The sequence below is a fragment of the Chinchilla lanigera genome, unplaced genomic scaffold, assembly GCF_000276665.1.
Source record: "Chinchilla lanigera isolate Chin_1 unplaced genomic scaffold, ChiLan1.0 scaffold00005, whole genome shotgun sequence".
Lineage (NCBI taxonomy): Eukaryota > Metazoa > Chordata > Mammalia > Rodentia > Chinchillidae > Chinchilla > Chinchilla lanigera.
The window spans coordinates 34,071,555-34,088,763 of record NW_004955406.1 but is presented as its reverse complement, the minus strand read 5'-3'; the positions used below and the strand labels follow the sequence as shown (position 1 = coordinate 34,088,763).

At 36.1% G+C, this 17,209-nt stretch overlaps 1 protein-coding gene across 1 annotated transcript in view; it reads left to right on the top strand.

Annotated features, from left to right (window-relative positions):
- The window catches only part of Dennd1b (DENN/MADD domain containing 1B), a gene marked incomplete at its 5' end in the record, with an annotated part of 220,228 nt that overhangs the window by 152,972 nt on the left and 50,047 nt on the right, over positions 1-17,209 (top strand). The window contains 1 exon segment of the mRNA XM_013521889.1: positions 9,440-9,541. Coding sequence (XP_013377343.1) covers positions 9,440-9,541 — 102 coding nt within the window.

The window sequence follows — 17,209 nt, the reverse complement described above, 5'->3', positions numbered from 1 at the left end:
GCTTTTCGGCTGGGAATCGTGGTGGTATGAGTCCGGTCCACACTCCCACAGTAGTTTTGTAGTTTAATTTCACGTGGGACTGTTATGCCCCTTGCCTTGCCTTTCTTGCCCAGAACTGGTTTTGCTAGTCCAGGTCTCTTGTGGTTCCAAATGAATTTTAGGAATGTTTTCTTTAACTCTGTGAGGTATGCTTTTGGTATTTTGATTGGGATTGCATTAAATGTGTATAACAGTTTTGACACTATGACCATTTTGACTGTGTTGGTTCTTCCTAACCACGACAAGGGATATCTTTCCATTTTCTAATATCTTCTTGGTTTTCTTTTTCAGAGTATTGTAGTTTTCAGTGTAAAGCTGTTTTACTTCCTTTTTAAAAATTGATTCTTAAGTATTACATTTTTTTTTTGAAATGTATGAAAGGTGTGATTTCCCTAATTTCTCTCTCAGGAATTTTTTTATATGTGAACAGGAATGATTTTTGAGTGTTGACTTTGTATCTAGCTACATTACTGAATTTAGTTATTAAATCTACAAGTCTTTTTGTGGAGTTTTTGGGGTCTTCTTTGTAGAGTATCATGCCATCTGCAAATAATGATGTTAAATTCTTCTTTTCTTATCTTTATTAATTTTCTTTCTCTTGTCTCATTGATCTGGCTAATATTTCCAGAACTATATTGAATAGGAGTGGTGATAGTGGGCATCTTTGTCTTGTTTTTGATTTTAGAGTGAGAACTTTCAGTTTTTGACTATTTTAGTCTGATATCGGCTATTGGTTTGTCATAAATGGCTTTTATCAGATTGAGATAAAGACCATTTATTCCAATTTTCTGTAGGGATTTTATGAATAGGTGTTGCACTTTGCCAAATACTTTTTTCTCCATCTATTGAGATGATCTTGGGATTTTTGTCCTTGGATCTGTTGATACGTGTATTATATTTATTGATTCATATGTGTTGAACCATCCTTGTATCCATGGGATGAATTGTACTTAGTCATTGGGTATAATCTTCTTGTTGATTTGCTACATTCTGTTTGCCAGTATCTTGAAGATTTTTGCATCTACATTCAATAGGGAGATTGACCGATATTTCTCTTTTTTGGTTGGATCCTTTTCTGGTTTTGGTAGCAAGGTAATGGTTGCTTCCAAGAATAAATTCAGGAGTATTACTTCCTTTTCAATTTCAGTAAAGAGTTTGAGGAGTAGTGGCAAATTAGATCTTCTCTGAATTTCTTGTAGAATTCAGCAGTGAATCCATCAACACCTGGGCTTTTCTTTATTGGTCTGTTTTTAAGTGTATCTTCAATTTCATTGACTGATACTAGTTTATTTAGAATTTTTATACCTTCTTGATTCACTTTGGTAATTTTTATGTATCCAAGAATCTGCCCATTTCATCAGTGTTTTCTATCTTATTGAGTACAGTTTCTTGAAGTAGGTATGGATAATCTTCTGGATTTCTCTAAATTGAACTCAGGACCTCACATTTGTCAGGCAGGCACTGAGCCACTGAGCTATATCCCTGGTGCAGGATAATTTCAGTTCATTTGCATTTGCTTACATATATTCTATGAGCTATTATGTGGTCTGTTTTGGAGAATACCACATATGCAGCTGAGAAGAATGTATATTCTGACGTTGAGGTGTGGAACATTCTGTAGACATCTATGAAGTCTATTTGTTCACAGGTTTGGTTCAGTTCCGATATTTCTTTGTTGATTATTTTGTCTAGATAATCTGTCTATTTGTGATAGTGGGACATAGAAGTTCCCCACCACAACTGTGTTAGTGCTTATTTGATTTTTTTATGTTCATTAGTATTTGTTTTATAGTTGGATGTGGCTGTAATTTGTGGATATATATTTATAATTGTTATCATTTCCTCTTAGAGTTTTCCATTAACAAGTATGTAGGGACCTTCTTGACTCTTGAACAGTCTTGGCTTGAAGTTCACTTTGTCTACAAATAGAATAGCTATGCCTTCTTTTTTCCAGGTTCCTGTTGCATGAAGTATTGTTTTACATCCTTTGACTTTCAGTCTATGAATTTCTTTTTGAGTTAAATGTATTTCTTGATTATTACTTTTGTTTGTGACTAATTGGAGTTCTATAAGCCTCACTTACTGTATGTTAAATAATTTTTCCATGCTTGGGAAGATTTCTACCATTTCTTCTGTGAACAGGGTTTTTATGTCTGTGCTGTCACTTGCTTTTTTAATGACTCTCATCAATGTTATGTTGTTTATCTTTGCATTATCTTACAGCTGTTGGATTGATTTTTCATGGTATCTTACTATTTTTTAAGAAATCTTTCTTTTCATGCTTGCTAATCACAATCCTGTGTTCTGGATCTGATATGCTGTCCTCACCTTGGTTCATTTGGCTGTGTGTACTTTCAACTGAATTTTTAATATCTGGATATCTGTTTGAATCTCTTTCATGGATTCCATTTCTTTCCTATGTTGGACATTCATAGTTTCTATCAATTAACTAAGGTCTATTTTTTTCTGTGTGTACTCTAGACTCACTGAGCAAGCCCATTATGATTTTTTTTTTACCTTAGAGATTATTTCTGATCTCATTTTCTTTAGAACTTCATTCATCTGCTTTTGTTTTTGTTTTTCTGCTGCTGCTACCATTTTAGACAGTTCAGGTGGGTATTATCCTATTTCCTTGATCTCATTGTTGCCTGTACTTGTTTTGGGTGGGCTGGAGATCTAGGGTTGCATTTTGGTTTTGTGTGTTATCATTTTCCATTTTGTTTTCTGTATTAATGATTGTAAGTTGCTTGTAGTAGGTACCTTTATTAGTAGTTTTGAGGCTTCTCTAGGAAATGTCTATTCCTCAGAGATGCCTTCTATGTATAGCTGGCTCTTAGTCTTTGTGTCTGCCCCAAGAGCCTACTTTCCCAATTTATTAGGAAAGAGAAGTTGCTATCTATTTGGCCTGGCACCCAGTCTTTGGTACTGGACCATGGTGATTATTATGACCCCAGACAGTCACAGTGTTGTAATATAAGGGAGAACACCTGATTACAAAACAGTTAGCAATAGGTATGAAGCAATTAGCAACAGGTATGAAACCCTGGCTAAAGCAGTACGATTAGCAATAACAATAACGTCAAGCCTAGAAACTGATAAACTGTGGTAACAATAACAATAACGTCAAGCCTAGAAACTGATAAACTGTGGTAACTATTAATTTGGTAAATTTAACCTTAGGAACAAGATCTACAGTTCTGTAATAAAACCCAACACAATCCAGAAACTTGTATTTAGTGTGTTTCCCTTAGAGTGATTTTATCCCATGTGGATGCTGGAATTTAAGAGGAGTTTGGGACAAAATAGAGAGATAAATGAAGAGAAATAAGTAGAAGCAAGGCTGAAGAACCAAGGATGATCACCTAAGCTTTAGGAAACTGGAAAAAAGGACAGGAGAGAAAGAATGAAGAGAAAGCAAAAGTATATTGAAGCAAACACAACAGACTAGGGACAATGTTCCCTCACATGGAAATATCAAAAAATCAAGAAAGCCAGTTGAGGGAAGAGAGAAAAAAGGCAAACAAAATAAAATAAACAATAAAAGTAAAAACCTAAATAATCACCGTGAACAACAACAAAAAGTCCAGGTAGAAAAACAAAACAAAACAGACAAAAATTAATAAATTTTCTCTGTTGTCCACAAATCTGTGGTAGTGTCCAAGTTAGAGTCCAAATCTGTGTTTGATAACCCTCCAACTATACAGTAGGATTAGTGCTGAGTCCAGGGTTGGTCTTGGTTTCTGGATGTGGGGGCTGGAGGCAGAATCTTCAGCCAGCAGCTTTCTGGATGTCCCTCAATAGCTGGCTCACATCTTACCCTGTTTTTCTGTGTTGCTGTCCCAGTTTCCATAATGCCCTCAGACAGAGACAACCTGAGGCTGCTCACAGTCTGTGTACAGTTGGCTCCTCTAAGACCTTGTACAGCTTCCCCTTTTCTATTCCTACTGGCATGTGTTTCTCCTCTCATGCCACAGGGAGTAGGGCAATGGGGAGTGTTGTCAGCCAACTCACTGACCATGCCACTACTACAGAGATAGTCCAAGGCTGCTCAAATACTGTATCTCTCTCTTCTCTAGTTGAGGGAGTACTGTCTTCCCAATCTTTACCCCACCAAGGCGCAAGGTTGCTTAGGTCCTTTCCCTGTCTCTGTCGTGGTCTCTGTCTCTGTGTCTCTCTGTCTTTCTGTCATTCTGTCTCTCTCTCTCTTCCCACTAGGAGCAGGGCAGGAGGGAGTGTGCCAGTCCATTTACCATCTTCAACACTGCTCCTAGGACCTCTAATCCTAGGTTTTTAAGGACTCTCCACACTGATTTCCACACTGGTTGCATCAGTCTACACTCCCACCAACACTGGAGAAGAGTTTCTTTTAGTAAATGCCTATGAACATTTATTATTAGTTGATTTTTTTGATGATAGCCATTGTTTCTGGGGTAAGATGAAATCTCAGTGTTGTTTTAATTTGCATCTCTCAAAAGACCAAAGATGTTGAATTTTTTTCATGTAATTGTTCATCTGAGAAGTGTGTGTTCATCTCAAATACCTATTTTTGGATTGGATCTTTCAATTTGGGGTGTCTGATTTTTTTCAATTTTTTATATATTCTAGACAAGAGTCCTTTGTCTGAGGGACAACTGGCAATAATTTTTTCCCACTCAGTGAGTTGTCTTTTCACTCTGTTGGTGATTTCTTTGGTTGGGCAAAAGCTTTTTAATTAAGTGAGATCCCATTTGTTGATTTATTGTACTGTTTCCCTTGCAGTATTGGTTTAGTTCATGAAGTCTCTCTTACCTCTATATCTTCAAGATTTCTACCTATTTTCTCTTCCAACAAATTTAGTGTTTCCATTTTAATGTTTAGATCTTTGATCCATGTTGACTTTAGTGCATGGTAACCGAAATGGGTCTAGTCTTAGTGTTTGGCCTGTGAAAAGCCAGTTTTTGCAGCACCATTTATTAAAAGACTATCTTCCACTGAACATGTTTGGCTCCTTTGCCAAAGATAAGGTGACTGATTGTGTTTAGGCTTGCGTCTGCACCTTCTATTCTGTTCCACTGATCCTCAGGCCTGTTTTTTTTGCCAATACCATGCTGATTTTATCATAGTAGGTTTGTGGTATAATTGCAGGTCTGGGATTTTAATGATGCCTGACTTGCCTTTGTTGCCCAGAATTGCTTTTGCTATTCTAGGTCTTTTCTGGTTCCAGATAAATTTTAGGAATGTTTTCTCTAGATGCATGAGGTATGTATCATTAAGTTTTTTCACCTATATTGATTTTACTTTAGTGCATAGTGAAGTTGTGGATCTAGATTCAATCTTAGGCATGTGGATAACCAGTTTCCCTGCACCATTCAGTCAAAAGGCTATTTATCTTCTCTATATGTTTTTGGGCTCTATCAAAAATCACATGGTTGCATGTGGATTAATTTACACAGTCAACTCTGTGCAGGTAATTCTTAGGCCACATGACAGATTTTCCTAATTTGTGTTTCCTAACTACTTTCCTAGCTTGTGCTGCAGTCTCTGTTCTGTCTTCAAGCACTTTGCTTTACCGAGCTGTAATGGATACTGTTGGTGCTCTGCATAGACTCCCATCCTATCTGTGATCCTGTCAGTGAAAAATTGCTCTTTGCTAAATGAGAATTGCCACATCAGGAAGACTCTGTGTTCCTCCTCAATTCTCTGTCCTCTGGGACTACCATGTTCTATGTTAAGGGTTGTAAAAAGCTGGCCTATTTCCTCAATGTGGGATCAGCTCTATAGAACAGTTAATGCTTTCTGTGGAATTAAATTAAAACTGAGCTGTAGGTGGGATCATATTCTTGTTTTACTTACTTCTTCTTTTTCATTTCTCTTAATACCCTTTACTGAGAATAATCCATCAACAAATCAATTGAACAAAATCTTCTGTCTCAAGTTTAGCATAGAATAGAACTTAAAATACAGGTGAAAATAAATTTCATCAACCTCTTCTTTTTTATTTTTACACTTTTTTTTAATTTTAAAGAGTAGAAGAAGGATAACATAGTAGTAGAGGGGCTTACTGAATTACCAACAAAATGGTAGGAAATTATCAGTGGTTGTTGTTTTACATACTGTTATCTACAAGATAGTTTCTCAGGAAAACAAATAGACAAATAATAGCGAGCTACAGACAGAAGTGGTAGGTTATTATCAATGGTGGTTGTACTATACTTTGGTATCTTCAAAGTGGTTTCTAAAGAAAATAAAGAGCTATACATGAGTGACCAATTGAATATTCATTGACTATTCTCAATTCTTGTTGTAGGAAACACATAGTAATAAACATACATCCATTTATGAAATAGCATAGGAACAACACAAACATTACAGAGTTATGGACAGATTAGTAGGGAAATATCAATGGCTGCTGTAATATATGGTGGTATCTTCAAAGTGGTTTCTCAGGAAGACAGAGATACACAAGAAAGATCTAACAAGTAGTTGCAGCCTAAGGGTTGTGAAAAATAGCGTATTACCTCTTCACCAGTAACTCCTTTCACTGAGGTGTGATGGCTGAAAGGAATGCCAGGATTGAAAAGAAGGACCGAGAGACTTGCACCTGTGTCTAGCAACAGGCTATTTTGTTTTTCCTCTATAGTCGTGATTACCCAGGGCTCCTCCATGGAGATGACAGTCTGGCCAGAGGGAGAAGGCAGAGTATGCCCCAGACCCCCTCATTCCTGTTAGACTAACTGGTAGGATGGGTCTGAGCTCTGGGGCCTCCACTTCAGAGGGCAGACCGATCTCCAGTGGTCACCTTTACATTCAGGGCATGGCCCAGGGGACTTCTTAGGGCAGTTGCTCTTGAGGTGGCCTGGCTTTTAACAGTGGTAGCAGATGAATGTAGTCATTGAGTTCTTCTTGGGGCCCTGAGAATCAGACTTACAGTCTGTTTCTCCTAGTGTCTCAGCAAAAGCTTTTTCTTGGTCTCTTTGTTTTCTCTCCTTGGCCTTCTCCTCATCACGACTATAGAATACTGAGGAGACAATTCTTACTAACATCTCAAGTGAGCCATCTGGGGTGAAAGCCATTTTTTATAGCTTTTTCTCTTCAGCCTCCCAGCGCATTGGGACCCCACAACCACTTAGTGTCCTCTCCCCAGCCATGAGCATAGGCAGCAGGAATCTTGGTGCAGATGTCTCCGGAGCTCCACATGCTCCTCCTGCACTGCAGCCTGTACTGTCAGGGGAAGAATGGCTTCCAGGGGGTCACCCCAGGTATTGTGCAAGGTCCTCCTGGTTTCTAGCTTCCAAACCTCTCTCATGACCCCTGTCAACTACACCTCTGAGTCTTCTGGTATAGTCTGTATTCTCGTGTTCTCCAAGTCCTGGTTCAGCAGCTGCTTCTCCACTGACTCTGGACCTTTCTGGTTCTCAACGGCAGGGGCAAGAACAACCCGTTGTGTGGCATGTGTCCCCAGGGGTTTCTCCCTGTCGGGATGATTCATGCACGTCCCTGGGGTGGTGGGCCAATTGTGTCATTGCTTCTCTGTGCCATGATAGTTCTTGACTGTGCGGCGGTGGCTGGTGTGAGGGCCGGCACGCGCCAGTGCATGTTGCTGTGCGGCTTCCCAGATGCCAGCTGCCCACCTCCCGGCTGCCTGCATGGTTGTGGTCTAGCCCAAAGGCTGGCGCTCCCCACAAGGTGGCTGCCCAGGCGCAAGTGGCCTGCCTCCCAGTTCCCTGCATGGCTGGGGTCCAGCCCAAAGGCTGGAGCTCCCCGTGGCACGGATTCCTGGGCGCAGGCGGCCCTCCTCCCTGCACCTGTGCCGCCAGAGTCCAGCCCAAAGGCCAGAGCTCCCTGCTCAACCTCTTCTTAAACTGGAGTTTCTTTTTGTATTTCCAGTCCCAAATAATATCATTTGTAACATCCGTCTAGAAATCTGAAAAGTTGTGTTTAGCCCCTACTTATTCTTATATATCAACTTTCTCAAACTCTTTGGTCTCTGGATGTCTTTATACCATTTTAAGTTATTAGGACATCAAAGAACTTGTGTGTATGTAGGGTCAACCCATCCTTATTTACTGTTGCTAGAAATTAAATATTTAAACACTTTAAAACAGCAATACAAACTAATATGTATGTATCAACATAAAGCATATTGCAAAGAAAAATGACTATACCTCTAAATTTAAAATTTAGTTATAGCAATCACATTGTTTTTCATTTTTAGAAATCTCTTTAATATCTTACAGGAGTCACTGGATTCTTACTCTGATCATTTAATTCTGCATTTAAGCTGTGGCAGTATTGCAAATTATTTAGCTCCTATAATTTCCATGAAGTCTCCTGAGAAGATGAGAGTGAAAAGGACAAATAATGTCTTGCATTTTTATGAAAATAGTTTTGATGTTGCAGACCCCTTGAGAAGGTCTGAGTTACACTCTTAGAAATATTGCTGCATACCAATTTATAAACAAGTCTTACTGATTTTGCCATGAAATGGTTAGCAATGTAGCAAACCATGTGAACTCCAAACTCAATCTGGCTTAAAATCAGAGGCAGAAGTCTTTTTCTTAAGCCATTCAGCTTAGTTTTGATGTAGAAGATCTCATTAGTGGGATTATTTATAATCAGCTTCATAATATATACCCCAATCTCGATAATAATTGAGGCTCCAAAAGATGAAAATACATGACACTTCTGTGTATTTAGAGCACTATTTATCAAGTTCTTTTTTTCTTTTTTCTAAAATTCTAATATATGTCGTAGACTTGTCTTATTTATTATTATTAGAGATTTTTATGCTAAAGGAAATTATATTGGTGCTATAAGTATAATAGCCACTAGCAATGTGTGACTGGAGAGCATTTCAGATATGATTTCTAAAAATGAACTAAATTGAGGGGAAAAGATCAGCCAGTGAGTGATGATTTTCTACGGTCACACAGCAGTATGTAGAACAAGTGGGGTCTGTAAGACTAGACATTTGAGTCTGTTGATTTGGAGGAGGATCTTCTGTAGAACTATCAAAGACACTTACAGAGATGATTACTTAGCTCATAGGGTACATAAAAGCAGATGCCAGATGGGATTTATGCTAGAATATATACAATAGAATTGTATTTCTACTCATGAAGACTTGATTATAAAAACTTTCCATTAATTTAAAAAAAATTCATGATCATTACTAATATACATGGCAAAAGTATTCACCAATGGCTATAATAATATTTTCTAATAAGGATGAATGGTTAGAAGGAGAATTTTCAGAACAGGAATATTTCTATTATCCTGAAATCCAGCTATTACATGTAAGGATCTATTTATTGAATCTATATCTTCACTCCTCTACAACTCTCCTTTGTCCTCTGTAAAGGGACTGGTTCTCTCTGACTGAATGTTTATTGATGCCCTGAAAATCTTCATTTCTGTCTAGGGTGAACCCATTTCTTTTTGTGAGGAGAGTTTTGTAAAGCACCGCTCAAGTGTGATGAAACAGTTCTTGCAATCAGCAGTTAACCTTCAACTTTTTAAGCAGGTAAGAGTGAACCCACATATTTTCAGTCTATAACAGAATACTATCATTGTTACATGTTTTTATCACTCTGAAACTATGTCTAAACCCTGAGTAGACTCTTTTCCTGAATTTTAGGAAATTTTCTTTTCCTTTATAACTCCATAGGCAAGTATGGAATAGCACTTCAGAAATGCAGTGTAATAATTTCACGGTTAAAAATTCCTCATAAAAAGTTGCTAAGCTCAAAGTTTCACTGAGGAAAGGTGTATGTCCATAGAAATAAAAGCAACATAACTAGTTTAAAGTTCTTTAGAAGGAATTGTTTTGGTATGGTAGATTGATAAGGTAAATAAACTAGAACAGTTCTAGTATAATCTAGTTTATGAAACATTGAATAAAAAATGAATATGTAATGAACATTTTAAACTTTGTATGAATTTTCATAGTCACAAATTCAAATATAAGAGAAAATTTATATTTATATTGTATGTCTAGAGTTTTGGTTTAGGAAATATAATTGCTATGTCACATAAGCAAAAGCTTGACATCAGAATTTAGAAATTTTAAGTGTACTGGTTCTTTCATCCTACTGTAGGATCATAGCAAGTCTCTTAAATTGGGATGGCTTTGTCTTTGTTTATATAATTTGAACTGAGTTCTTAATGCTTGCTTTTCTGACACTAGGTGTACAGTTAACTTTGTGACAGTATGCAACAAAGACCTACAACATGGCATAACATTGCTGGAGGCCAGGATAAACATATAATGCCTTTGAGAAGCTTCCATCTAATAGAAATTTCTTTGGACTTCTAGAAGGGGAAAAACAGCATTTAATTTAACCTTCAGATTGCTGAAGAAATAATCATTGCAGAAAATTAATCTTATTATCTATATTCTATATTATCATTATCTTATTATCTATGTTAGGAAGTTTAAAAAAATAATCTGATATAAGAAAATATTTTGGCAATATAACTGTCTCCCAATATGTAGACTTTTACCTTAAAGCAAGCATTTCAGTTATCATGTGTATAAGCTTTAGGAGCATGCATTTCAGGATTAACAGAAAAGATGGAGTTGTTGCCCTTGGAGGTCCTTGTCCCCAGATGTCTCTAAGCTTATACTGAATTACTTCCCAAGGTTGTTAGGAGGATCAAGTGATAGTGCTGTACAAATGCTGACGTAAACACAGTGCAGTCCCAAGCCAGACATCCAATGCATTCTTGTTGAATTTAAAATTAGTGCTTTCTTTGTATTTGTAATCTTTCAGGAGGAAATACTACTTTCTGTTACGAAAAATGCCTTGTGAAGATCTAATTTTATACTAGTAAAGGACTGAATGAGTGTATAGAATATCAAAATTCTTACTTTACTGATGAGATTCTATAGCTAGAGCTTTAGCATTGGATGAAGTTAATGTGGTATAGTAAAAAAAATTTTTTGGCATAGTAATTTTTGGCATTTAATTTTGAGTTGCATTTTTGGAATTTATTTTTTAGGAGTCAGGCAGAATGGGGTTAGTCTTTATCACTTAATATTTGTTTGTTATGAGTACATATTTTTCTTTAACATAGAACTGTTACACTTACTCGACAGGGTTGTGGTAGAGTTTGATGTGAATTAGCATATATATATTCAGGATGGTACGTAGTACTTTACAGATGCTCTGTAAAAAATTCCTTTCAAGGAAAAAACATGTTGACCAAGCTGACTTCACATCAGCAACAATAGAATACAGAAAATTCTCAATAATATAATATGTTGAGAAGAAACACTGAGACTGTTATACCAGCTAAAACTTCTTTTAATTACGTGAGTGACATGGAAACATTTCCCAACAAAAACTGAATTACCCTTGCATTGACTTTATTGATGTGTCCAAGTGTTGTTGATAATCTGGTTATTGTTGAGAATCTCAGTGGTGGGCTTGTCTGAATGACTAGGAAGGTTTTATAAACAGGACTCACATGTTTGGGGGAGAGAAATTTAGTCTGTGGACAACAGCCTTTAGCCCTGGCCCTTGGATTCCACTTTGTCCAGGATTCTTCTTTATTGACTGCTTCTCCTGTCATCTTCAGACTTCCTTAGGCAGCCCACACAGTTATACAAGCCAATTTCTTGTCATGAATTGTGTGTGTGTGTGTGTGTATTTCTTCATTCATGTCTTGATAGATAACTATTATCTATCATCTATTATCTATCCATTATCTTTGCTGTTGTGAATTATGCTGCAATAAACATGGGCATGCATATATCTCTGTTATATACTATCTAATTCATTTGGGTGTATATCAAAGAGTAGTATGACTCTATTTTTAATTTTTGAAGTATCCTCCATAATTTCAGTGGTGGCTATATTAATTTACATTCCTACCAGCAGTGTAGAATGCTTTTTCTACCCACCTCCTTCAGTAACTAATTTCTTTTCAGCTTTTATCATGAAGCAGTGTTGGATTTTTTGAAGGTTTTATCTTTGTCAACTGAAATAATCATGTGATTTGTGTCCTTGACTCTACTTATGTGGTATGCTTATTGATTTGTGTGTGTTGAAACATCCATGCTTCTCTGGAATGAAATCAACTTGACCATAGCATATAATTTTTTAAATTTGTTGTTGCTTTCACTTTGTATTTTATTAAAGATTTTTGCATCTATTTTTATCAGATATATTGGTCTATAGTCTTTTGTTGTTGTTGTGTCCTTGTTGAGCTTTGGTATCATGGTGATTTTGGCCATATAGAGTGAATTTGGCAGTGTTCCTTTCCTTTCTATTTTGTGGAATACAGTGGCACCTTGGTTATGAATGCTTTTGTTTGTGAACAATTTGGCTTACAAACAAAAACATTTGGCAAAATTTCATTTTTTTGTGTGTGTACTCTGCTTTGGATGAAGAACATGAACATGACCATCTTTTCCAGACTCCTGGGACAAATTAAGTACCACTGGAACTTAATTTAAGTACCAGGTACCACTGGTGTTTGCAGAACATTGCTATTAATCCCTTAAAGGTCTGACAAAATTCAGCAGCCCATCTAGTCTGGAGCTTTTCTTTTTGTTAGGAGACTTTCCCTTCTGCTTAGATATTACTGCTTGTTACTGATCTTTTTAGGTTTTTATATTCTCTTGGTTGAGTATCGGTAGGTCACATGTATTTAGAAACATATCCATTTCTTCTGTGTTCCCCAGTATGTTAGAATATGGGTTTTCAGTGTAGACCCTCACAATCCTCCAGGTTTCAGTAGTGCCTTTTTTCATCTCCAACTATATGGATTTTGTTGTTCTCTTTCTTTTGGTAGTTTGGTTTAAGGACTTATTCTTTATCTTTTCAGAGAACCAGCTCTTTGTTCCACTGATCTTCTGCATTGTTCTTTTAGGCTCTATCTTTTAAATGTTAACCCAATATTTATTATTTCTTTCCATCTGTTAGGTTTGGTCTTGGTTTATTCTTGTTTTTCTAAGGGATTGAAATGCATTGTTAGTTTATTTATTTGATATTGCTCTGCTTTTTAAATGTAGCTATAAATCTCCCTTTTAGAACTGCATGTTCTGTGTCCCAGAATTCTCGTATGTTTCCATTTCTATTTCATTCTAGGAAGTTTTAATTTCCTCCCTGACTTGATCATTTCAAAGTGAATTATTCAATCAACATCCGTTTGTATATTTTCTATAGTTTTTCTTGCTCTTGGCTTCTAGTTTCATTCCATTATGATCTGGTAAGATCTGAGAAGCTGTTTTATTTTTTGTTTTTGTTAAGGTCTACTTGATGCTGTAAAATATGATCTATTTTGAAGAATATTCCATGAGCTGCCATGAAGAATATGTATTGTGTAATTGTTGGAAAGAATGTTCTGTAGACATCTGTTAAGTCTTTTTGATCTAGAGTATGGTTGAACTCCATTTCTTCATTTACATTTTTGTCTGGATGGTCCATGTGAGAATAAAGTATTGACATCACCCACTATTATTGCCTTTGGGCCTGTGGGTCCCTTTATGTTGAGTAGTGCTTGTTTTATGAAATTGGGTGCACTGAGATTTGGTGCATATATATTTGAAACTGTTAAATTGTTTTGGTGGATTGTTTCTTTTACCAGTATGAATAACTCATTTTGTCTCACTTGACTAATTTTCTCTTTAATTCTGCTTTGTCAGATATAAGTATAACTACTTCTTTTTGCTTTTAGGTTCTGTGTGCATGGAATATTGTTTTCCATCCTTTCACATTCAGTTCATGTATGTCTTTGCTAATGAGGCATGTTTCTTGCAGGGAGCAAAGAATTGTGTGTTATTGGTTTTTTTTTAAATCTAATCTACCAGTCTGTTGTCTTCTAATTGGAAGATTAAGAAAGACCATTTATGTTCAGTGTTACCATAGAAGTGTATGTCCTAATTCCTGTCATCTTCTTTCTCTTTTTTTTTTTTGTTTGTTTGTTTTGGTTTTTTTCAGTACTGGGAATCAAACTCATGACCTTGCGTTTGCCAGGCAGGCGCTGTGCTGCTGAGCTAATCCGCAGCCCCTTCTTTCTCTAATGTTTTATTCTTTCTTATATTTTAGTAGTACTCTCCTCTCCTGTGTAGAATTCTTTTAGGTACTTTCTGAAATGCTGGCTTAGTGTCCATGAATTTATTTAATTTAAGCTTATCTTGAAAGGTTTTTATTTCTCCTTCAACTGAAGGATGGCTTAGCTGGATATAATGTCTTAGATTGGAATTATGCTCTTCAAGACTTGAAATACATTTTATGTTTTCCTGGCCTTACGGTTTCTTCAGAGAAATCAGCAGTTATTCTGATTCTCATTGGCTTCTAAAAGTGACTTGATGTTTTTCACTCACACTTTTAAATTTCTTTCCTTTTTCTATATGATTTATCATGTGATAGGAGTTTCTTTTATGGCTGTTCCTATTTCGTGTTCTAAATGCCTCTTGTACTTGGATGTCTATGACTTCTCCAAGATATGGGAAATTTTCTGCTATTATTTCACCGAATAGATTTTCTGTGCCATAGACTGAAGCTCAACATCCTCTTCTACACCAAAACTTTGTTGTTTAATTATTCTACTGTGTCTCAGCATTTTTAGAATGTCTTATTTATAATTTCTTGTTTTCCTTTATTCATGTTTGTGTGTAATAATTCGTCAAATTTATCTTCAAATTCTGAAATTCTGACTTCTGTTAAAATATTATATCTTGTCTATTGGTGAGGTGTTCCACTAAATTGCTGATTTGACTTACTACATTTTCCCTTTCTGAGCCTTTTATTTGATTCTTTTTGAATCTCTCTTTTTTGAACTGAACTTTCTTATCCTTAATTCATTCATTCCTTCATTCAGTTCTTTATTTGTAACTTTTTAAAGTCATTAACCCTTTTTAGAATGAGTCTTTTGAATTCTTTGGCGTTTCATCCACTTTGATGTCTTTTCATTCAGTTACTGACAAGTTACAGACATTGTGAATAGTGATGCTGGCTTGTGTTTCCATACTTCTCATATTTCTATATTGAGATTTGTGCATCTGTTTCAGTGGCTGTCTCTTCCACTTTTTTACAAATGTCTTCTTAATTTCCAGCCTGTTTTTTTGAGGGCTTGATCCAGCACCACTCAGAAAGGAGAAAACAAAATATAGTAATGATGATGTTACAGACTAACCAGATATTGACATATAATAAAAATTAATTAAAAGCAAAAAACTCCACCAACTCAATGCACCATTTAAAAGAAAAATCAACACTAAAAACCTAGAAGGTTAAACATTAATAAAGATTAAATTAATAATAATGGGTGTAGGAAAAGTAAAAAGTGGAAGTAATAGTAAAATTTTTTAAAAAAGAAAAAGATTAGGTAAGAAAGAGAAAATGTGAGATAAAAATGCAATGAAAGAAAAAAATAAATTAGGTAAAAGTAACTGAAAAAGCAATAATCAAGAAAATAAAAAGTAAAAGAAAGAGGAAGCCAGAAAACAAAATAAAAAAGACATAGTTCCAAAACATTACTTAAGGTAGAGGTGTTTCTTTCTAGACTGTGTAATGTTGGAATCCAGGTATATGGGAGGGTCAGTAATTCACAACTGGGCTCTGTTATGTTTCCACACCCACCCAGCTGGCTAATGCTGTGTAAATGCTGAGTTCTGCCCCACATTCTCCAGGGGTGGGGTCAGTCTATGGCATGTTGTGTAATTTAAGGCTATATCTACTTAGAGGTTCTTAGATTTTTTTTTGTTTTGTTTTGTTTTTGTGTGTGTGTTTTGTTTTTCTGTGCACCCTGAGCTATTGCTATCCCCAACTATCTTTGCAGCCTGTAGGTTCATTTGCTCCCCAGGCCCCTCTGTCCATATGCCCAGGAATGTGGCAAACATAGAAGCAGCAGCGTATCCCTGATCACGTTGGCAAGTGGGGAAAGTAAACAGACTAGAGCTAGAGTTCTATGCTGGGAGGATGCAACCAGGGGAGCCAAGTAATCCACTGGAGTCAGTCTCAGTGCTTTCAGAGCCAGACTGTCAGAAAGCCATAGATAAGAGGCCTGGCTCCTCACCAAAGAGAGGAAAACCACTTTGTCCTCTACCACCTTCACTTGCTGCTTAAACTTCTCATGGGTCTGTGACAGCCTTCCACCTCTCCACAATTTTTTCCTGTGGCCATCTCTTAGTCACCACAGTAAGGCGACACCAGAAAACCTGAATTATGGTTGTGCCTTCTGATGCTCGGAGTAGCTCAGTCTTAAATAATAAACTCCTTCTCATAACAGGCCCATTTTATACAAATTACCGATATGGCTGACACTGCTGTTGAATTTCTTCTCCATTGCTAATTTTACAATGTGAAAGGAATCACTTTCAAAGAAGATCTTGACATTAAATTTGTAGCATACAATAACCATGACTTTTTCCTAGGACTAGCACTGCCATTGTTTATCACTGTGGCTTACCTTATACTTTCAGTCAAGTTCTTCTATTCAAAAGGTATAAAGGTTTAAGAAGGAGGACACAAAACTAATGTGATACTTTTAGTCTATTAATATTACTAATAGTAATCACCATTACTATTAGTAACTAGTAATAGTATTACTAATTACTAATTAGTAATACTCTATAAATAGTATGTCTATTTTTTATTAGTTTGAAGATAGAGACATGTTTCTTATGACATAAAAAATAGTGTTAGACTTCATTGAAATTCAGAACCTTTGGTAATTAAAAAATGTCGTACTTGTAAGGTACATAAACTACTCAAGGGTTCAGATAAAAGCCTTACAGATGACCTCAAAACCATGTTCTATGAAATATATAACTGTGTAAAAGACTTGACAAGTCACAGATGGAGAGTTTTAAAATATTAATAAAGATAAACAAGATATTCAACCTTATTTGTAATCAGTGACTATCAAAGGAAAAACACCATAAAATACTACTACTCATCTACCAGACTGACCAACTTTTAAACATCTAGAAATCCCAAATTTGAACAAGGTCATGCATCAAGGAATAAGTTTTAACCCTTCATGGGAGTGTACATTTATATTATTTGTTTGGAAAACACTCTGACGCTACCACTTCAAGTTAAATATTTAAACTTCTTACGAGTTGGTATTCACATTGTACTCGGAAATGTTCATAATGTTTACTCAGATTGCTCAGAATAGTAGAATGTGGATATTATCTTATATACTCATCAATATTTGAAATAAATTATTATATCTG